The following is a 23,697-nucleotide window of genomic DNA, read 5'->3' on the forward strand; positions in this document are numbered from 1 at the left end:
GCTTACACGCTGCGAGCACTACATAAATTCTCACCATCATTTATGATCATCTCTCTGAAGAATCATACAATCGCTGGTGGTTCACAGCAACCCCCACTGCAGCTTTTCATATGTGATTCGAAAGTAGGCAAAGACCAAGAGCTGTAAACATGTGGTGATGTTTCTACCTTTGGGGGGAGGGCTCTTGGAGTCCTCCATAGACAGCTTCAGCTGCTGTATGAACTCGCCGCCATACACACTTCTTTCTTGCCAGATGTTCAGCAATCTTTCTAAAGGTTTTTTACAGCCTTCATCTGCCTCTCTGCCCAGAAAAGACGAAAAGATAGATATAAGCTTAAGATTTTTTGTGTTTAATTAGGACAGACCTACTTTAAAAATAACAACTGACTAAATGAGTTACATATTTAAACACAGATGGACGAGTAAGACACATTGTGATAAACAGATACCCAAAATTTGACCAAAAACTACATTCTTCCTGTGGTGTATAGGGAAGACAGAGGGAGTATGTCATAGAAGTAATCTGTCCTTATCTCCTTTGAAAGATGGGGCAAATAGGGCAAAAAGCCAATCGCTGATTGTTATAAAGAATTATCAAAAATCGATCATTTCAAATGTGACAGCTTGCTTTATAAGAAGACATTAATCGAAATGTAGGGCCAGACATTCTGCTGGAAATTAAAGGTAGGAAAAAAAATGATTAAAAAAAAAAATGGGGAATAAATTCACCATGACCCATCAATGCTAGCACATCAACACCTCTACATGTCTTATAAATACAATCGTACACACATACCAAGACGGATCTCAACTTAAATTAACTACTTCATCATTATTTTAATTCTGGGTTCGGTATGTAATCCCCATTCTCACAAAGGTGTCTAGTGGGTAATCTTGGAACACACTGAGCATAACATAGCCCTTTGTAATTTATATCTGAGAGAAGCTATACCGTTTTTTTGCTGACATACTGTTCTCGGAAACAGAGTATTTTCAATGAGAGAACTAGCACCGGCACTCAGTGTGCAACAGCCGCTTACCAGAGAACAACAGACTCCAAGTGGAAGAGTGTGGGAAGACTTTCTGAAAGGAAAACAAGCTCTCTCACCATCCATGGTGTTACTATGACTTGTTCTGGTTATTAAAGCTGTCTGGGTGTCAGTGATCTTACGCTGAGTGACTTCCAACAAGAAGGGATACACTGACACCTTAGTTTCTAAGCCAAGATCTTTAACAGGAACTTCAAGAAGAAAGAGGTACAAAGGAAATATGCCCTGATGGCACTTTTCTAAAATTTACGGTAACACTCAAGGTAACCTAAGGGTTCAGCTTGAGCTGGTCAGATGCATCATTTAGGAAAGAGTAGTAGCAAATTTTACTGCATTGGAGTCAAAGTACTAAATTGGAGTACAAAAAAAAAATTTTTTTTTTTTTTGGTCACACTTTTTTTTAATCAGAGGTGAAGGGGGAAAAAGGGAAAAAAATATCAACGGTAGTTTATAAAACTTAGATCTAAGACTGAATCATTTGATACTGGTGATAAAAACACTCCACCTCCAAAATATATCTAGAAACAAACTGCTTCTCGCCCCTTCCTCTCTGTCAAGCTGGTCCAAGCCACTATTTTCTCTTGCCTGATTTCTGGTCTCCCTGCTTCCACCCCTAACCTCCTACAAAATAATCCGAAGCTTCAAAAATTCTGTTGCATCAAGGCAGATTATGTCACCCTTTGGCTCAAAACTTGCAACGGTTCTTCTCATTCTCCCCCAAAATAAAAGTGAAAGTTCTCATAAAGCCTACAAAGCCATTCTCAACATTATTTCTCTGGCCTCACCTAACCTCTCCCTTCTTCACTCCCAATAGGTACTCTGGCCCTCTTGACTCAGGGCCTTTGCCTGGAACCACATTTCCTTGCAGGGCAGCATGGCTCAAGCACCCCTTCCTAATTTCCCTATTTAAAATTAATGCTCCCTACCCCTACGCTTAATTTTTCTCCATGCAATTTAGCTTCTGATATGCTATTCAGTTTACTCGTTGTTTAGATTCTGTCCATCTGAATGCAGCTTCCGCAAGGGCAGTGATCTGTCCTCTCCCCCCGACACACACATGGCTACCCACCCTAGAATAGGCATAATATTGGCCTCTTTGTAATCTTTCTAGAAAATTTTTAGTTAGATTTCGATAGGCCATACAATTAGTTACCTTTCAAGAATCATCTTCCCACAATAAAGCCATTTGTATCATGCATCAGCTAAACATTCATCTGCTCATTCAATGAGGTTTATGAAATACTGTGCTTGTAATACAAAGAACAAGGCCTAGAGCCTGACCCAACAGCCCCTTCCTTTTCCACACCTCAACCAGGGCACTCAAACATATTTATCCTTTGCTCAGAACTTGCTCTCTCTCACACATGTGCCTCTGCTCATACGATCTCCTCTCCTTTGAATGGAACCCCTAAAGGAGAACAAGATGAAGAGGGAGAAGTTGGGAGCAATGCAAGTGGTTTAAGTAGATACGGGGTATGTGGAAATAGCAGAAGAATCTGGAGGGACAGAGTGGAATTAGATTATGAGGGCCCTGAACACCATATTTAAGTATGTGGCCTTTATCCTGAAGGAAATGGAAGTCTCAAATGTATGTCTTAGAAAATAACTAGTATAGCCAAATCACAACTTACCAGAACTTAACTGGTTGATACTTTTAATATATAACCTGTTCTCTGCAAATTCTCTGTTCACTTAATATAAAGAGAAACCTATCATGAAAGGGTGGGGGACATAATGCAGACTAAATATTTGGGACTCGATTTAGACCAAGACTGGTTTGGAGTAAAGATTCAGCCACATTACTGTATGCGATGGAAACATACACAAACTGATAACAAATGACACAAAGTCATTTTCAAAAGGCTTTTACCACGTAAGGCAAAAGTCAAATAGGAGCTCGAGTTTAACTGGTGAATGTAATTAGTCAGGATAGGCTAATTCCTAGAGCAGTATCATAGAAGTCAAAGTTTTGCCAGGTAAGTTTCAAAGCTACAGATAGAACAGTCTAGAAGTCTTTTTACTCATGAGGTTTTGCCTTAAGTAGCTTCAACGAAATAAAATCCCGTTAGCACTTGGAAGTGGGTACAACTAAAGCAATAAAGTAGTTTTATAACAGACGGAATTATCTTTCCAGGTTGCACTAGCTCCATCCTGAACTGAAAAATCTTTAAGCGATAAAACACCAAAAAATCCTTGCCATTAATCAGTGAGTAAGCAGAAAATGGTAAGTATAACTTAAACACAATATAATTAATTTAATTATAAATTCAATCACTGCAAAACTGATCTGAAAAGTATAAACTGCATATTACACACACAGAATTGCTGCTTGAAGTGCCGCCAGCTGAGGCCTCACCAAGCTTACTTGGGGGACTTCTCTTCCTCTCTAGTTCTAATGGCATTTCCTTGGTACACCCACTATAATTTGTGTGTCTCTGTCTTATCCCATGCACAGTAGCCCTGTGATAAGCCTACTAAAAGCAGGAATTCTTTCTAAATATCCCCAGCACTTCCAACAGAGCCTCCTGTGAAACTGAACCAGAAATGGTCCGTTGCCAATCATGCAGAGAAGAGCGTAGCAAGCCTGAGACTGCCACCCTTAGAAAGGCCTGCTCACTGCACTGGCCCTTGGCTGGCATCTGGAAACTTGGGTTTCAGAAGTGTTCCTCCAGTTTCCTAAGTGATAATCAGGGTGGTTTACTGTGCCTAGACTGTGCAAACAATGTAATTTATGCTGAATACTTGCTTTCTTTCTGAGAGTTGGGAATTTTGGCAGAGGGTACCTGTGGCCAACGCCAATAAAAACCCTGGGCACTGAGACTCTAATGAGCTTCCCAGGTATACAACACTTCACCCATGTTGTCACTACTCAAAACTGGAGGAATTTAGTACGTTTTGTGTAACTCCACTGTGAGAGGACTCTTGGAAGCTTATACGTGGTTTTCTCTGGACTGCGCTGATTCAACTTTTTCCTTTGCTGATTTTGCTTTGTATCCTTTCACTGTAATAAATCGCAGCCATAGACACAACCATATGGTGAGTCTTGTGAGTTCCCCTAACAAGTCACCAAACCTGGAAGTGGTCTTGGGAATCCACGACACAATAGTAAATAAGTGTGTATATGGTGATAACTCCAAACTTATGTCTCCAGAAATTAATTTCCTACTGAGCTTCAGACTATCTATCTACATCTACCTCTCTGGCATCACCCCCTTGGGATATCTACCAGCCACCTCAGACTTAGCACGGTCAAAACAAAACTCCTGACTTCCTCTACCACATCTTTTCCCCAAACTTCATCTCAGCATATAGCACCAGCAACCATCCACTTAGTCATGTCAAAAACCTAGAAATAATCTGATTTCTCTTTTCCTTCATTACCAGTTCCACAAAGCTCTCCCAAGTCCTATCAGTTTTAGTGGGGAGGTAAAGCAAATCCATTCACAAAGTAAACATTTCATAATCTGGAAGCTATTACTATCTTCTCACTGCCCTGAGTCCTATCCAATGTCATCTCTAGGTTGTAGTAGAGCAATACCCTTCATATTCCCTTGGCCTTTATAATTCATTCTCCACACCAAGCCACAGGGACCTCTTAGCGATGTGATGGAATATATCGTTCCCCTGCTTAAAACCTGTCACTGACATCCCTTCAGAATAAAATTCTCTCCCAAGGCTTTTAAGACACATTTGACTGGCACCTGCCTACCTCTCTGATCTTACCCAGATACAGCTTTTCCCTTTGCTCAACACATCTGTTTTAACCACGCTGGCCTTCATTCTGATCCTCTTAACATGCCAAGATTATCTCTACCTTAGGTTCTTTTTAATAGCTGTTTGTTCCTACTTCGCATGATTACCTCAAATGTCATTTCCTTAGAGAGGCCGTCCTTCACCACACTAGAAGAGATCCAACTCCAGAATGTCCTTCTATTTCATTATGTTCATATTATCACCCTCTGAAAGTATCTTGCTCCTTTATTTGTCCTTGCCTGCCTTGTTCACAGCTGCTACTCTAGTATCTGCATCAGTTCTTGGCACATGGAAGGCACTCAAATATATGTTGAATAAAAAACAAAGTGCACACAACTATCTCCAAACTCAGGAGAAAGTAAGAAGGCATCTGTGTGGGAAAAAAGTTCGAAGTCGAGGTAATTAAACTACTATTCAAATTAAATCTAACCTATAAGCTTGGTGGCTTCCTCTGACTTGAGAGGTTTGGTTTGGGTTTTTTTTGGGGGGGGGCGGTGAGGGAGGAGGTAGAAAGTTATCATAAAAAGATTCCTCATCAACTTTGGTCAATATTAATGGGTCCACTATCTTTGTTCGTCAACTGGGCACAGAAAACCAGAGAGAATACTTCTTACTATGGAGAGGGTACGTCAGGATTGAAGTCAAGTAGCTGGCTTTTCTAACAATGGCAGGAGGAAAGGGCTTAGAAACACGGGGATCCTGAATCTAATACCAAAAAAGGACCTTGAGAGAACAAGAAGAATGCAAAATATTTAAAAAAAAAAAAAAAAGGAATTAGAGCTTTTTTTTTTCTTCTTCATTGAAAAGGACCAGGTTTACTTTCCACATTAATGCCATACACAGAATCTGCCAAGACATTTTTACAGCGCCTCCTAGATAGGCTTTAAGATGTTAGACCAAACAGAAAATGAATTTTCAATCCCAGTACTGCCCATTCACATTCCCCTTCTCCTATTCCTTCCTACTTACCCTTTCTGGTTTGGTGGGCAGTTAACGATTATTGTTGAATTTTAAATAAAAATGTTATGTGTACTATTCCTACAGGAAATTATTTTAGTCAATTTCCTATACCCTAATTAATTCACTTAACAAATACTTACTGAATCCTTACTATACCAGGGTGGACCACAATGTTGCCCAATTCCTAGAACACCAATCACATCAAGGCTACATAAATGGTATTCCCTAAAGCTTGAAACCTGACAGCTCTATGCCAGACACTTTACTAGGTGCCTGGGATACTGTGAAGAACAAAAAAGAAACGGTCCTTCTTGTCACAAAGTTTACAATTTAGCATACTTCTATAACTGAGCAAAGACTGGGGACTGGGCACCGTACTACAAGTTTTCAAACAGACTGGTGTACTTCCGCCCTACAACAACTTTAGTGAGGTATGTGGTGTTGTCCCCTTCTAACCAGTTAGGACACTTGTAACTGAACTGTTAATAAAAGCTAAGTAACACGTCCAAGGTCACTGAGACAGTGCTGTAGGCAGAGTTACAGCCTAAGAAACTGAACCACATCTCCTCAAAACAAGAAAATGGCCAGCACCAATTTGAGATGGCTATCCTAGCAGTCTGTTCAGGGTTCAGAACTGTTTCCAGCTCATAATGCATTCTGCTTCTTCAGTGTCCATGTTCATCTCAAGTTAGGGCCAGCTACCCTGCTGACAAACAAAAATCTTTTTCCCATCTTTAGAAAATTAGGTATCATTTCTTTCTTTCAGATTTTTCATTTTATCCTTCAAACTTCTCAAATCTTTCATGGAATGCTGGGCTCATTTATACATTTGAGGCCTTTCAGTAGACTTCAGATCTTAGTACAACTTTGTTTAACAAACTGGTTTCCTTTTTTTGGCCTTCCCAATTTCCTTCTGCAAAGATGTTTATTATGTGTTTACTAAGTAATATTCTAGTGGAAAATAGTTTTTCTTTGCTCCTCCTGGGCAACTAACTTGTGTCTACAGAAAAGCAGTTTGTTTTTAAATAAATAAAAGTGATTTATAGAAGTTTTAATCAAATGAATTTCATGTGATATTAGTTACATGTGTGCTCTATACTCTAGTCTTATTCACAAAACACAATAGTGACAGAGATTTAGTATCTACTTTCCACACTGGCAATTATTATCTTTGCAGTTACAGTAATGACCACTATTTTTAGTAAACGAGACATCTAGACATCTAGAAGGAAACAAGTAAAAATGAAGGCATAACCAACTAATATCTTGCTATTAAGGTTTTGTTACTGGAATGTTTCCTGGTACTATTTAGCTTTGTGTTCCGACCATAAGCTAATGAGACAACTCAGCCAAAACAAGGAAAACACAATATTCAAGAAATGAATTCGATAAGTGAATACAGCTAGGAAAAAAGATGTTCTACAAGTGCTAGACTCAATCCCTTCAATACATCAAAATGTTTACACGTCTGAGACAGCTAAAGGGCTCAGCAGAACATGAAACTGTAATTTGGCCTTTCCAACACTCTGTAAAGCACACCCCTGTAAAATACGAAGTTGTCAATTTGCAAAGGCTCTCCCAGAAAAGGAAAGAACAGTAAGGAAGAAAGGGTAATGCATTTAAATACCAAACCAAACAAAAAATCCAAACATACCTGGCAACATGAGAAAAAGCATCCACAAGGACAGATTCAAATTCTCTAGTGAATTCAGGTCCTTTCCTTTTACTGTTTTGGATGACATCATTGGCTAAGTACAGAAAAGTAAGCTTTCTATTTGATTTGGCTGGAAAAAAAGAAAAAAAAGATAATTTAATTTACACCAAGGAAATTCTCAATGCACAATTCTTCTGCCCTAAGCTACTCCTAAAGAATATTAAGACAAGTATTATTTACTTGAGACCAGGCTTCCTTTACAATTGAAACAACAACTTAAATAACTTGTTGACATCACTAACAAAAAAGGTTTGAGAATACAAGTTTGAAAAACAAAATAAAACAAGAATGGGCCATCTTCATTTCTGTAATATTTTAACCAGAATAACTGATGGTAAAATAAAGATAATCCAAAGAAAATTCCTAAAGGATAAGCAGTCAATATCCTCAAGAAGACATAATAAAACCAAGGTTTATTCTATTGCAAAGATGAGCATTTTTAATTCACTATTAATTACCAAATACTGCAGAATGAAGACTGAGCCAGGTTTCAGTTTTAAAATAGATTCTTGTAATTTATGTTCCTACACTGAGAATTTCCCTGAACATTCCTATAACAATCACCAATGATAGCAACTCTACGATCCAGAGAAATCTCTAAATGCACCAATGGATGTTTATCTCAAATACAAATATATATTAATGCTACATTATTATTGAAAATTTAAAGATGTCTGAATTCTGGATATGCAAAATTATGGCTCCCACAGAAACCATAATTCTTCTCTCTTATACATACTAAATGTAGTATTTCCTATTACTCTGTATGGCATCATATATTAAACCATAAAAACCTCATGTACTATGTCTGAGTTACAGTTGCTTGGGGGAACATTACTGAATTTCCTGGCTTCTATGCACATAACTTCTCAACCATAAAGTTACATCACTATCATTTTTGGTCCCAGTTTTCTTTTAAAAGAAATAAATAAGAACACAATCAGACAGTCCAAAACACTAAGTTTTCTCCAATGCTAAAATACCTGAAAAACTCAAGCAAGCCTTATATCAACCTTTACATACCTGAAAAACTAGTCCTTAACTCTATTCCTCTCAGAAACCACTTGTTTCTTTTGATATGCACACAGCATGTATAAATTCTGACACAGCAGGCATAAGATGTGACATTTTTAAAGGTAGCTACAGAAGAATAACCCAAGTTAAAAACAAGATTTTTAAAAGCATTTAATAGTTTAAAATGATGACTTAAAGTATTCATAAAATTAAATATGGATATCTTGAGCTGTATTAACCTTCTGGTAATAACCTAGTTTACATGGCTAACTGACAATAATATTTAGTCTTTAACTATTTTAATTATTATTCAAAGCAGATCAAAAGTGTCAATAGTTACAATATTCTACCATTACTACAAAGGTATCTTATAGCAAAGGCTTTTCTTTTTTTTTCAAGTAAACCTTGTCTGGGATGTTGCAACAAGTAAAACTACTTGTCGATAATGTTATGAGTTAACAGTTTCCAAAGTACAACAGAATTTCAACAAAGGTAATTTGACTGAGTGATGCTTTACAAATGCCATACACTTCATGTTTAAAAACCCAGACTCCATTGTATAAAATGTCAATTTCGACAATTAAGACATGATACGTTTTTTTCAGTGCTGCAAACATGATAGCCAAGAGGCCAGAGAGCCAAAGTTTTCACTAGTTACAATGCCAATTAATTTTCATCATCCTCAAACTTTACAATGGGGTTTTAGTCAAAATTTATCCCTCTACATCCAGCATCCTGAAGCCAACATGAGTACCATGTGTGTAAAGGTGATAAGACAAAGCCCAGAGCACTTAAATACTCATACCCTCTACTCTAGTCCCAGGTGACAACTCACTTAGTCAGATGTCTTTGCAATATGACACAGTAGATTCTTTCACTTCTGTCACAACCTATGCCCATTCCAAATGGGATGGAATAGTTACTAGGTAAAATTTACTGACAAAAAAACTCAATTTGTTTAGCTGGTTTTGACATCTAAAAAAGCTGGGGGTCGGGGGGTGGGGGGAAGGCCTATTTAACTGCATTCAGGCCAACATACAAAAACATTACTAAAAAATACTCATCTAAGGAGCATTTTACATCAAACTTCCCCATAAAGAAAGGAAGTTCTACCTAGGACAGAGCCCAAAGCGATAAATTAAGAATTATTCCTAGTGGAAAGACAGTAACCCATCAAGAATAAAAGTAGCATTTAAGCAAAAAATAGTCATTTCTGTAAACCCCGTAAATATTTTCAAGGCGATTCAGACAGAGTCTGTAAACATCTTAGGGAAATGACTTGACCAGATAGAAATGTCCACTTCTAAAGACTCAGGGTGGGCCAGAATCTAAGGGGCTAGTCAATTTGAACATAATGGCACAAAATCTTTTTCCACTTCGTGTGGGAGCATTCTCTATTCATCAATGAAGACTGGGTTATCAGGAAGCTGTATCCTGATGCTTGGAAGAGCATCTCTACCTTGGCACTATCCAATATGGTAGCCACTAGCCACATATGGCTATTGAACACTTGAACTAACACAATTATTTAAAACTTTTGTTCCTTAGTCACACATTTCAAGTGCTCAACAGCCACATGTGGCAAGTGGCTACCTTGTTGGGCATTATGGATATAAAACATTTCACAGAAAGCTGTAGGTAGTGCTGTTTGGATCCTCTACTCAACCATGAAAATGACACTGGAGACCACAATCAAACTCCTAACCGATTTTTAAACTGTGTTAAAAGGTACCATGCTAAATGCTATGGGCATTACAAAGAAACAAGAAGACTTAGTTTCTCACACAAAACACAAATCTAGTGAAAAAACAGAACTACTAAGAATGAATAAATGCTAAATTACTGTGGGATGGGGTGGGATACAGTGATTAATTCTCATCAACAAAAGTGCTATGCGTTTGGTTGGAGTCAGACAATCACTTTCACTTATTAAAGGGGACTGAGGCACTGGGTACTTGAAAGCACAAATTTTGGCATTGGAGGGCGCTGAGCTGATACTCTAGCCATACACCCTAAACAAAGCACTTAATCTCTCCTTATCTTTACATTCTCATCTATAAAATGGAAGAAATAATGCTGGTCTCCTTAAAACATAAGGTTTCAGGAAACTAGGATCATGAGATTAGGGTTAAAGGAGCTTCACAGATGAATGCAGTCTCTGAATTGTTATTTTCCATAACTCAAATAGGGTACAAGGAGGAGGATTTGTGGGCTCTAGGCTCTATTCCCCAACTGCCCAGAAGGGATCCCTATCTCAGTATGGCACAAACTTGTGGAAAGGGGAGTCTGTGCTAAAAGGCTAGAAGCAGGTCTCCTCAAATAATCTTGGATTTTCGTGTCTGACAGCCTGATGTAGTCTAGCCTCACTAGCTGTAAGGCAATGAAAATACCACTTAACCATTCAGGTGGGAGTCTCCATCTCACAGATAGTGGATAACACATGTAAAGTTACTTCCTATATTATAAAGGGCGTACTACACAGAGGCTGCCCAAAGTGGTTCTAAGCTCCATTTCCTCAGCTTTCTGCTATGGAATCCTTAGTGGAACAGCTGTGAAGGTGCCTCCCTTCCCCATCAGACTGTAAGCAACTTGAAGGCAAAGACCATGCCTCACATTGAGTCATCAGTAGTCCCATTTCACCATTATTTATGAAACGCCTATACTGTGCTTGACACCATGCTGGATGTTCATTTGGATTATCCTGTTTACTCCTTACCACAGCAAGTTGTTTGAGCCTCAGTTTTTCCTCATCTGCAAAGTTCCTACTCCAGAGAACTCTGAGAATTTAAAAAATGACAATGTATGTAAAGATATCAGTACTGCACCTGGCACATAATTAAAGGCACAGTAAATACCAGTTTTCATCACCTCCATTTTATAGGTAAGGAAACTGAGGGTCAGAAAGGCTAGGCTGCTGGGGTCAGTGAATGGCAAAGCCAGGCTTAAATTCCAGGCAGATGGCCTCTGGAGTCAATGTCTTATCAAGCATCCAACCCAGTGCCTGGCACATAACCGGCTGAGCTCAATGAACGCCTGTCAGATCCCAAGCAGGATCTCGAATCAATGAAGGATGCACTAGAAGAGGAGCCTGAGAGGTAAGGTCTAGGTAGTGTGGCCCCTTGACCTCTCCATAATGGGGGGTAACCGTACCCACTTCACAGAGCCATTCTGAGGACTAAAATGTGAAGATATTCATAAAGGTCTCAGCATAGAGACTGGCACAGAATAAAGGCTCTGTAAGTGGCAGCCATCCTTGTCTCGTTTTACAGATGAGAAAACAGAAGCACAGAGAGATGAAGAAACTAGCCCAGTATCACTCAGCTAAATAAGTGGCTAAGCCAGGACTTGATCTAGGCAGTCTTACTCCAGAGTCCTCTGGCTCTTATTCCAAATGCCCAGCAAAGTGCCTGGCACACAACAGCCTAGGGCCAATGCCCTCTGCAAAGCTGTCCAGATAATAACAGTCACAAGTGTCAGGAGTAGTCTGCGGGGGAAAAGGGCTGGCTGAACTGGGAGTCTGGGAACCGCAGACAAGTATCCTAAACCTTCCCAGGCCTTAGTTTCCTTTTCCGAGAAATGGGGATAACACTGTCACCAACCTCGGAAGCGCAATCAGAGGCCCGGGCTTGGAAAGCGGGCTTCAACTAAGAAGCTAGAGGAGCCTCGGGAATGGGCTGGGGAGAGGTCAATCCAGGGGAGGGCCCAAGGGGCTGCACAGGGGGTGTTTACCTTTGCGGAGCTCGCGGTGCCACACAGAGACGATGGGTCCCGCGTGCTTGCGGTGGTGGATGAGCCACAAGGACAGGGTCTGCACGCTCTGTTGAGAGTTGCTCAGCTCCGAGAGCTTCTTCTCCAACGCCGACTCGGAGAAGGAGGACATGGTGGCGGCGATGGGGCCCTGCAGGGAGCGGCCTGGGCCGCCCAGTGCGGCGAGAAGAGCGACGGCACGAGGCCGGGGCCTCACCTGACTGCCTGCGAGGCTCTTTACAGACTGACAGACTGCCAAGGGGGTAAGGAGGGGGAGGGGATGGGTCTCCGCAGTAACAGCCGCCCGCGCCGCCGCCACAAGATGGCCACCGACCTCTCACCCCGCCGAGAGCAGGGTCAAAGGGGAAGGGCCGGAGTAGCTGGGCACCGGGAGGTGTCAGAGCTAGAGAAATACGCCCCTCCAGTGGCGGTGGCCTCCCTGAATCTCGCTCAGGGTACTTCGAAAGGGACAGACCGGGAGGGAAACGCAGTTCGGCGGCCTCCGGAAGGCGCTTTCACCGCTCGCGCCCGCACGCAGGCGCAGTGAGGCTCACCGGAACCCTTTCTCCCGCTCCGGCAGAACCTTTCTGGCGCTCTACGGCGCGCTAGTTAGCACGCCACTTCCGGCGGGGTGGAGGAGGCGGGAGAGAGGGAAAGGCTGGAAAACGAGGTAAGGGAAGAGTGGCGGGAGCAAGAGGGAACCCAACAACCGGTAGCCCCTAAAGGGGAATCTCGAGGGGACGCTGATGCTGCGTAATCAGGATATACGGGAGGGGGGGGCTTTCTCCTTCATCTGGCAGACCCCAGTCCGCACTCTTCTCTGTACACGCCCTGCTCTCTGGCTGTCCCCCCGCCCATCCCCCGCCCTCCAAAGCTTCCTTTTGGTTGTGCCGAGCCACCCACGTGCACTTTTCACGCCTTGGCTCTTGCTGTGTTTTTTCTCCAAAGGTGAGGCCTCCCCCCCCCCCACCTTCTCACCTGGTGTGCTCCCACTCAGCCTCCAGGACCACCCTTTAATATCCTGTACTGACGTTTAATCGGTGACAGCACTGCCATAAAACACACCTTTGTGCCCTTAATTTGGTTGTTTCGTTCAGGGAATTACATGCTGCCCTTGCCCTCGGGGGAGTCCATTTAATCGTTCTGAAATTTAAGCAATATGTTAACTTTTTGAGGGTTGGGGCAGGGAAGTCAATGGTTCCCTTGACCTCCTTTAAAACGCGGTTTGAGACTGCGACCTTTTTACCTATGTTTAATAAAAATTTTTCAATTCCAGTTATCAAATCAGAGAAATTTGTCTTTCCAGCTGCTGTGGGGTTGGTAATAGGGAGTTAGGTTATTGTAGACAGCAGTTTTAAAATTTCCCGATTATCATGGCATTTACCAGTTACAGGCAAACTCCAGTTAAGAGGAATTTTCCTAGTTGATGACTGTTTTTTCTCTCACTGCACCATATTGTAGTTCTTTGCCTAGATGCTTTCACTCCTCTTCCAGACTAGAATCATCATAATCATCATCGTAGCCAATATAGTGAGCAATTCCTAAGGGCTAGACATTGTTTTCACATAGTAACACATTTAATCCTCATGACAAAGCTATAAAGTAGTTACTATGTTGTTCTCATTTGAGAATAACTCTCTATGTTATTCTCAATGAGGAAATGGCACAGAGAAGTTAGGTGACCTACCCAAGATCACATAACTAAGATTAGAGGGAAAGGACTGCATCTTAAGCATTTTTCTCATCCTACCATCTTATTCATAGCTGATGGAGTGAATTAATATTAAAAAGGTAAATGCCCTAAAATTACACAGTCAATATCTAGTTGTAATTATAACCTAGGGCCTTTGAGTCCCAATCTTGACCATGTTTCTATATTAAGTAGCACTGTCATATACTGATTACTTAACACCAAGTCACTCTGTATTAAGCACATTACGTACTTTGTTTTATTTAATCCTTAAAATAGTTTTGTGTGATGAGGATTATTATCACTATTTGAAAGATGAGAAAACATAAAACATAGGTGAGTAATCTGTCCAATACCACTTGGATATAGAAAATGACCGAGCTAGGAGTCAAATCACGGTTATCTGATGTCTGATCCCAAAGTCTTCACTTCTGAGCCACAGATTGATTCTTTCAGCTAATAATTTTTGAGCACTATGTCTCAAGCACTATTTTAAGCAAAAAGAATCTGTGTCCCCAGAAGCTTACCTCCTACAAGAAGAGGTAGATTAAAAAAAAAAAAAAATCATGTATAAAACAAGTCAGAAAATGATACCTAATTTAAATAAAAATCAAGGAGGTTGAGGAATGCATTTGTGGGAGAATAGGAGTCTATTAAATATGCTGGTTAGAAAAGGCCTCATTGGTAGGGTGACATTTGATTAGAGCCCTTAAAGAAACGAGAGAACAAGCCATATGCCGTATGGTAGAATGTTGTTCAAGGCAGAGGGAAAACTAAATGCAACTGTTAGACCATTGTTGGCATTTTTAAGGAACAGCAAGAAGGATGGTAAGGCTGGAGTGATATGAACCAGAAGGCTGGAAATGAGCTCAGAAAAGGAGTCAGGGACCACATAACATGGACCATATCACATGGGGACTTGTAAGCCATAGGAAGAATTTTGGATAATACTCTGAACAAAATGAGAGTTCACTGAATGCTCTTGAGCAAAAGAGGAGCATTTGGCTCTTAGGCCGAGAACAGTAAGGCTTCAAAGGTGGAAGCAGGAAGAGCAGTTGAGCAGCTGTTGAAATAACCCAGGTGAAAAGATGATTCAGACCAGGGTTGAGGTGGTGAGAGGGGGTCGGATTCCGGGAATAGGAATCCCAGGATTCTGTCTTCAAGAGGTAGGACAGTATTTGCTGACAAATTAGGTAGGAGATGTAAAACTCTAGGTGGCCCCAAAGATTTCAGCCTGAGCAACCATAAAAATGGGACTGTGCTTTTTCTGAATTGCAGAAAGAGCTGGTTTAGGGAGTAAAACGAGTTTAGGTTTGTACATGTCCACGTGGAAATACCTATCCAGGTAAAGGCTTCTCTCATAGGCAGTTGGATTTATGGGTCTGGAGTTCAAGGAAGAGACATGATAGAGTTAAACATAAATGTGGGCATCATAAGGGGGAATAGCTGTAGAAAGAAGAGAGTTTGGGGTGCCTGGATAGCTCAGGTGGTTAAGCGTCTGCCTGGCTCAGGTCTTAATCCCAGGGTCCTGGGATAGAGCTTCTCCCCACCACCACCACATAGGGCTTCCTTCTCACCAAGGAGCCTGCTTCTCTTCCTCTCCCTCTGCCCCTTCTCTCTGCTTTTATACATGCAAACATGCCCGTGTGAGCTCTCTCTCTCAAATAAATAAATGAAAGAAAAAAAAAAAGAGAGGCCCAGTGACTGAGTGCTCAAACACTTGAACGTTTAGAAGTCTGAAAGATAAGATGATGACAATCTGATTTTTCTTCTTCAGCCCGTTAATATTAATTACACTGATTCATTTTCAAATATTGAGTTAGCCTTCCATTCCTAGCATAAACCCTGCTTTCTCATGGCGTATAATTCTTTTTACATACTACCAAATTTTATTTTAAAATCTTTGTTTAGGATTTTTGCCTCTATGTTCATGAAGGAAATTGGTGTGTAGCTTTTTTATTTACATATTGTCTTTGGTAGGTTTGGTACCAGGGTAATATTAGCTTCATAAAACAGGTTGAAAAGATTTCCTCCTTTTTCTAGAAGGTTGGGTAGGATTGGTGCTAATTCCTTAAATGGTTGGTAGAAGTTCCCAGTGAAACCTTCTGGGCCTGTGGATTTGTTTTCTTTTTCTTTTTTGAGTTTTTAAATGACAAATTCAGGTTTTAAAAGTTGTAAGGCTGGTCAAAGGTTAAATAGTTTTTCTCATATTACGTGAGCTGTAGTAGTTTTTGAGGAATTCGCCATTTGGTCTAAGTTATCAACTGTATGTGTGAAGTTGTTTGTGCTGTTCCTGTATTATCCCTCTTGTCTGTCTTTCCCTCTTGTCTGTCTTGCCAGAAGTTTGTCAATTCTACTATCTTTTCAAAGAACCAGTGCTTTGTTTCATTGATCTTTCTCTATTTTCTCTTTACAATTTCATTGATTTCTACTCTGCTCTTTATTATTTTCTTCCTTCTGCTTCCTTTGGTTTTATTTTGCTCCTCTTTTTCTAGGATCTTAAAGTGAGAGTTTAGATTATCGATTTGAGACCTTCCCCTTTTCTAACATGCGTATTAACTACTTTATAAATTTTCCCTCACAGCATGGCTGTAACTGTGTCCCCCAAATTTTGATATGTTGTATTTTTACTTTCATTCATTTCTGTGTATCTTTTTTAAAATTTCCCTTGAGATTTCCTCTTTGATCCATGAATTATTTAGAAATGTGTTGCTTTGGGGCTCCTGGGTGGCTCAGACATTAAGCGGCTACCTTAGCTTCAGGTTATGACCCTGGGGCCCTGGGATCGAGTCCCGCATTTTGCGGGGGGGGGTCCCTACTCAGCAGGAGCCTGGTTCTCCCTCTCCCACTCCACCTGCTTATGTTTCCTATCTAATAAATAAAAATTCTAAAAAAAAGAAAAGAAAGAAGGGAGAAAAGAAAGAAACATGTTGCTTAGTTTCCAGGTATTTGGAGATTTTCCTGTTATCTCTCTGTTGTGAGATTTCTAGTTTGATTCCATCGTGGTTGGGGAAGCTGCCGTATTCACTGTGTCATGGCCTGAGATATGATCTATTTTAGTATAATACTCTGTGGGCACCTGAAAATGTATTCTCCTGTTGGGGGTTGGAGTGTTCTTTAAATGTTGATTAGATCCTGTAGGCATAGGGCGCTGTTGAGTCCTGTTATCCTTGTTTTTGTTTTTGTTTTTGTTTTTTTTTAAAGATTTTATTTATTTATTTGACAGAGAGAAATCACAAGTAGACAGAGAGGCAGGCAGAGAGAGAGAGAGGGAAGCAGGCTCCCTGCTGAGCAGAGAGCCCGATGCGGGACTCGATCCCAGGACTCTGAGATCATGACCTGAGCTGAAGGCAGCGGCTTAACCCACTGAGCCACCCAGGCGCCCAGAGTCCTGTTATCCTTGTTGATTTTCTACCTGTTTTATCAATTGTTGAGAGAAGAATGTTGTAGTCACTACCTGTATTTGTGGTGACCACCCCTGCTTCTCCTTTCAGTTTTAATGAATTTTTGCATTACACATTTTGGGGTTATTTTGTATTTGTATTTTGTGGTTGATTTGTGTCTTAACATAATCCATTTAGTATTGCTATGTCTTCTTCTTTTTTTTTTTTTTTTAAGATTTATTTATTTATTTATTTGACAGACAGAAATCACAAGTAGGCAGAGAAGCAGGGGGGGGGTTGCGAAGCAGGCTCCCTGCTGAGCAGAGAGCCCGATGTGGGGCTCGATCCCAGGACACAAGGATCATGACCTGTGCCGAAGGCAGAGGCTTTAACCCACTGAGCCACCTAGGCCACCCTACTATGTCTTCTTGATGGGTTTACCCGTTCATGGTTATAGAATGTCCTTCTCTATCTCTGGTAATTATTGATTTTTCAATTCTAAAATTTCCATGTGATTTTTCTTTACATCTCCTGTTTCTTTGTTGAGGCTTCCTATTCTTTCATTTACTTCAAGCAAGCACATAATTGCTCCTGGAAGCATTTTAATCATGGATGCTTTAATAACTTTATCAGATAATTCTCACATCTCTGTCATCTCAGTGTTTGATGTATTGATTTTTTTTTCTTAGAATTTGAGACCTTCCTGTCTCTTGTTATGATGAACGATTTTTGATTGGACATTTTTTTTAAAGATTTTATTTATTTATCAGAGAGAGGGAGGGGGAGAGAGCGAGCACAGGCAGACAGAATGGCAGGCAGAGGCAGAGAGAGAAGCAGGCTCCCTGCCGAGCAAGGAGCCTGATGTGGGACTCGATCCCAGGACGCTGGGATCATTACCTGAGCCGAAGGCAGCTGCTTAACCAACTGAGCCACCCAGGCGTCCCTGATTGGACATTTTTGCATTATGTTCTGACACTCTGAATCTTATTTAAGTTCTCTGTTTTAGCTGACTTTCTCTGATACCACTTTGGCAGGAGAAACAAGTGTAGGTAGAAGTTTAAAGTCTTCACTCAGTCTCCTTTGTCACCCAAGGTGAAGGGCTCCTCATTACTTCCCAGTAGAAGTGAGAGTTCCAGTACCCCAGTTGGTAGCCACTGTGCTACACTAAGGTTGGCCTCGTTGCAAAGCTCCTCATTACTTCCCAGTAGAAGTGAGAGTTCCAGTACCCCATTTGGTAGCCACTGTGCTACACTAAGGGTGGCCTCGTTGCAAAAGGGTGGACAGTAGCAAAAGTCCTGACTGGCCATAAGCCTCCTCTGACACTACCCTGAGGGTGAGGGAAAGGAGTGTCTATTCTTTTTTTTTTTTTTTTTTTCAAAGATTTTGTTTATTTATTTGACAGAAATCACAAGTAGGCAGAGAGGCAGGCATAGAGAGAGGGAAGCAGGCTCCCCGCTGAGCAGAGAGCCCGATGCGGGACTCGATCCCAGGACTCTGAGATCATGACCTGAGCTGAAGGCAGAGGCCTTAACCCACTGAGCCACTCAGGTGCCCCTATATTCTTGATATACACTCTTTTCTAAGTTAAGAACCACTTTTCTAGGGGCGCCTGGGTGGCTCAGTGGGTTAAGCCGCTGCCTTCGGCTCAGGTCATGATCTCAGGGTCCTGGGATCTAGCCCCGCATCGGGCTCTCTGCTCAGCAGGGAGCCTGCTTCCTCCTCTCTCTCTGTCTACTTGTGATCTCTCTCTGTCCAATAAATAAATAAAATCTTTAAAAAAAAAAAAAAAAAAAAAGAACCACTTTTCTAGGATGTACTGCCTACCAAAAAACTTCCTGTCTGGTAGAAAGTATATGCTCATAAATATTAGTGTAATAAAGGGCACCATTTAACAAATATTCTATAGAGGACAGCTAGAAATGAAATGAGCCTAAAGTAATTTGGGGAAGGATTTTTGGGAAGTCTCCTTGATTCCTTTCCTCCACTTCTATTTTGTATATTCCTTTGTGTTTTTTGTTTGCTTGTTTTTAAGATTTTTTTTTTTTTTAATTTGATGGAGAAAGAGATCACAAGTAGGTAGAGAGGCAAGCAGAGAGAGAGGGAAGCAGGCTTCCCGCTGAGCAGGGCTTGATCTCAGGACTCTGAGACCATGATGTGAGCCGAAGGCAGAGGCTTAACCCACTGAGCCACCCAGGCACCTCTCTCCTTACTGTTCTATTGTATACTCCTTGCTTACAGTGTTAGACCCTCTAGGTAACTTTGTATCTCCCTTTCCTTGTCCAGAACTTAGCCTGGTGCATGACACATAGTATATGCTAAGGAAACATTTCTAGGTAGAAAAAAAAATGAGTAGGAAGCTACAAAATTTCACGTGTACTGGAGGTTTAAGGTTTATCCAGCCTCTCTTACTCATCTGTTAAACAAACAGTGAGTGGGAACTGCTTGGCAGACACTGTACCAGATGCTGGGAAAAATCACAAGAAAAGCTGTAACACTAAAAAGTATCCTGTTCGGCTGAAGAGGTACACAAATAAACCAGTCACTTGAACCAAAGGCAGCAGCCCTCCAGTGCACTCTGCACACTACTGCCAGATGGATCCTGAGCGAGTACTCCTTTCATCACCTGGAGCTTCTGAAGACAGAGTTTGTGTAGAATGTGTGCAGTGTGGGATTTCCATGCTGGGTGGGGGGAGGGGCATCAGACTGACCTTGCAAACCTGTATTTATTTATTTATTTATTTATTTATTTAAGATTTTATTTATTTATGTGACATAGAGAGATCACAAGCAGGCAGAGAGGCGGGGGGGGGGGGGTTGGCACAGGGAAGCAGGCTCCCTGCCAAGCAGAGAGCCCAATGTGGGGCTTGATCCCAAGACCCTGAGATCATGACCTGAGCCAAAGACAGAGAGGCTTAACCCACTGAGCCACCCAGGTGCCCCAGCCTTGCAAACTTTGAAAATAGATTCACAAGCATACCTACCATCTCCCCTACTCCCCCACCACCCATAGATTCTGATTCAGTAACTCTGGTGTAGGGCCCTGGAATGTCTGCTTCCATTGATTCCCCCTTGATTCTGATAAACAGACTGAGGGTAGCCTCTTGTCGGGGAAAGTGTGCATTCAGCCTTTGAGATGAATTCCAGGTCTGACATCACTTGCTGTGTGACCAGGCGTCACTTCACCTCTCTGAGCCTTGAGTTACTCAGCTGGTGGATGAGGAATTTTTATTACATAAAATACCTAGTACATGCCTGTCATTTGGTGGGGTTTTTTCCCAGCAAGTATTAATTCTCTTCCTTCTGTTCAAGAACCTGTATTAGCAATTCTTATGTCTAAATGCTTGTCTGTGGAATCTATGCCCAGTTTTTTTTATCCATATGCTGGTTATTCAGAGTTAGAACTTTCGGGAAAAAGTCTTATGTACCAAATTTATGTTAGGTTGAAGAAATTGAAATTCATGGAAATCGTACTGCCAGGTGTAGAGCGAGGACTCGAATCCAGATAGTCACATTTGTGTTCTTATTCTGTCCCTGTCCTAGAAACAGCCTAAAAGTAGCCCAGCCAAAGTCTAGAGCGATAATTGCCCCTTAAGAATGAATCTAGGGGGGCGCCTGGTTGGCTCAGTGGGTTAAGCCACTGCCTTCGGCTCAGGTCATGATCCCGGGGTCCTGGGATCGAGTCCCACATGGGGCTCTCTGCTCAGCGGGGGCCCTGCTTCCCTCTCTCTCTCTCTCTGCCTGCCTCTCTGTCTACTTGTGATCTCTGTCTGTCAAATAAACAAAATCTTTAAAAAAAAAAAAAAAAAGAATGAATCTAGGGACACATGGGTGGCTCAGAGGGTTAAGCTTCTGCCTTCACCTCAGGTCATGGTCTCAGGGTCCTGGGATCAAGCCCCGCATCAGACTCTCTGCTCAGCAGGGAGCCTGCTTCCCCCTCTCTCTCTGCCTGCCTCTCTGCCTCTGCTTGTGATCTCTCTCTCTCTCTGTCAAATAAATAAATAAAATCTTTTAAAAAAAGAGAGAGAGAGAGGGAGAATCTAACAGGATCCTCCCATAAAGGATGATGTCGGCTACCTGTAGGAATTACCCAAGAGAAGAGTATGGCAGTTTTTACCCAGAATCCAGTTCAGGCACCGCTGATATTAAAGCTCTACCAACAAGAGAACCAGAGCTTAGAATACGGCTGTTGACTCAACAGGCATTTATTCAATATTTGCTGTGTGCCTCAAACAATAAACAAACCTGTCAATTATCACTCTTTCTAGAGCCTATATTCTAGTGAGAGGAGGGAGACAATAAATAAACAGGTAGATAATCGGCTTTGATGGATGGCGCTAAGTGCTCTGGAGGAAAACTTTAAGGTCAGGACGAGGAGATAGTGCAGGGGTGGGGAAGAGGGAGGCTAGATTATAGTTTTAAACAGCAGTGATCAGAGAAGGCTCACTCAGAATTCACGTTTGAGCAAGCCCTAAAAGTGATGAGAGAGCAAGTCATGAGGCAATAATGGTAGAACAGCAAGAGCCAAGGCCCAGGGTTGAGCATGTCCGCCCTGGATGAAGTGTGGCTCACTTGCTGTGATGGCATCTCTATCTTGTCTCTACATTTACAAGGTGCTTTGATTTTTCTTCTTCCCGGCCTTTGCTTGTAACAGCTGTTTTACCTTGAGCAGCCTTCCTGCACAGCTCTAAACATGGAATCCTCAAATTCCAACACAAGTCCCCCTCCCTCCGTGAATACTTCGCTGTTGAAGTTCATTCTTTTTCCAAATGTCTTTTGTACTTCTTTCCTTTTTTCTCCCTTTTCCACTTCTTGATTGTATGATATAGGAAGTGCCTTGTGGTCTACCATCTTATCCTTTTAAGTGTCTGTAAGGTATAGCATCTTTTCTGGTGCCAATTACCCCATTTGTCTTCACCACCTATCTGCCATGGCCCAGGGATGGTCTCTAGCCCATCCAGTGACAAGGCAGAGAGAGAAGGGGAAGACAGGGAAAGGCTATGGGTTCACCCATGGACTACGATTGTGGATCTCTTCCCTTGCCTCTCAGTGACGCTTTCCGTGACCGCAGCTTGGGTGTGCTGAGCTAGAAAAGACATAGTTGCCATCAGCAATCAAGAACTGGTTATTCAGGCTTATGTTTATTCAGTCACTGTCTGCCACAGTTGAACTCTGGGTGGTTTTCTCTACTCAGCCAGAGAATCCACCCTTTCTGAATGCCTCATCCCAGTGGGCCAGAACGCCCCTGGAACCATCAGTTACAGAAACATCAAACTTTGCAGCACCACTTTCAGTAATCAGGGCTGCATTTTATAGGAATAGAATCTGAGACTCCTCAGTCTCTAAATCTCTAAACAATTTCTTTTGTAATTGACATATTGTCACACAAGTGTGATTTCATGGCCATCCCATAAAGGTATATGATTGCCTTTTATAGTCATGTCAAAGCAGCAATTTGGTATACTCTCTTCCCTGCAAAAAGCTGGTTTATATATTTCTGAGTCTGTAACCTGTTCTTTTAAAGATCTCCAATTGCGGTAAATCTTCATCTGTATAATACTCCATTGAGAGATTATACTACAATTTATCCATTCTCCTGGAGATGGGCATTCAGGGGCAATTGTGGATAGTATATTCTTGAACACACCTTTTGGTATGTTTATGTATGTATTTCTGTTGGGGATTTTATCGAAGAGTAGATACTAGGTCATAGGGCACGCATGTGTTTACCTTTAGAATATTAGATCCTGCCGAAGAGTTTTCCAAAGTAGTTGTACCAGTTTACATGCCTACCAGCCTTGAATAAGAGTTCTAGTTGCTTAATTTCCTTGCTAATGACTAGTATTTTCTTTGTCGTTTTTTGTTTTTTTTTAAGATTTTCTTTATTTATTTGACAGACAGAGATCACAAGTAGGCAGAGAGGCAGGCGGGGGGGGGGGGGTCGGGGGGTGTGGAGAGCAGGCTCCCTGCCAAGCAGAGAGCCAGATATGGGGCTCAATCCCAAGACCCTGGTATCATGACCTGATAAAAGGCAGAGGCTTTTAACCCACTGAGCCACCCAGGTGCCCCTCTATCTTTTTTTTTTCCCCCCTTTTTTCAGCTTAGCCCTTCTGGTGGATGCATAATGACATTTTATTGAAGTTTTGAATTGCATTTTCCTGACTTAATGATGTGGAGTGTCTTTTTTCATATGTTGATTAAGCATTGGATATCCTCTTTTTTTGATATGTCTGCCAAGTCCTTTCCCATGTTTTTCCTGGGTTGTTAATGATTTATGAAAAATATTATCAATATGAGTGTTTTGTCAGATATATAGCAAACACCTTTCCTCCCTTTACGGGTTGTTCTTTCACTGTCTTAATGGTGTCTTTTGAGGAACAGAAGTTCTTA

General features: G+C 41.5%; 2 protein-coding genes across 2 annotated transcripts in view; one reads left to right on the top strand and one right to left on the bottom strand.

Annotated features, from left to right (window-relative positions):
- Nucleotides 1-12,775, bottom strand: part of RPRD1B (regulation of nuclear pre-mRNA domain containing 1B) — a 53,935-nt gene extending 41,160 nt beyond the window's left edge. The window contains exons 1-3 of the mRNA XM_044263051.1: nucleotides 12,220-12,775; nucleotides 7,417-7,546; nucleotides 168-301 (exon numbers count right to left, since the gene is read on the bottom strand). Coding sequence (XP_044118986.1) covers nucleotides 168-301; nucleotides 7,417-7,546; nucleotides 12,220-12,370 — 415 coding nt within the window. The 5' untranslated portion in view covers nucleotides 12,371-12,775. The remainder of the gene's footprint in view (nucleotides 1-167; nucleotides 302-7,416; nucleotides 7,547-12,219) is intronic.
- A 102-nt stretch (nucleotides 12,776-12,877) lies between these two features.
- TTI1 (TELO2 interacting protein 1) overlaps nucleotides 12,878-23,697 on the top strand; it is a 47,497-nt gene continuing 36,677 nt past the window's right edge. Inside the window, exon 1 of the mRNA XM_044263052.1 lies at nucleotides 12,878-12,907. The gene's annotated coding sequence lies outside the window, so the exon portion shown is untranslated. The remainder of the gene's footprint in view (nucleotides 12,908-23,697) is intronic.

The sequence above is a fragment of the Neovison vison genome, chromosome 8, assembly GCF_020171115.1.
Source record: "Neovison vison isolate M4711 chromosome 8, ASM_NN_V1, whole genome shotgun sequence".
In the NCBI taxonomy this organism is placed as follows: Eukaryota; Metazoa; Chordata; class Mammalia; order Carnivora; family Mustelidae; genus Neogale; species Neogale vison.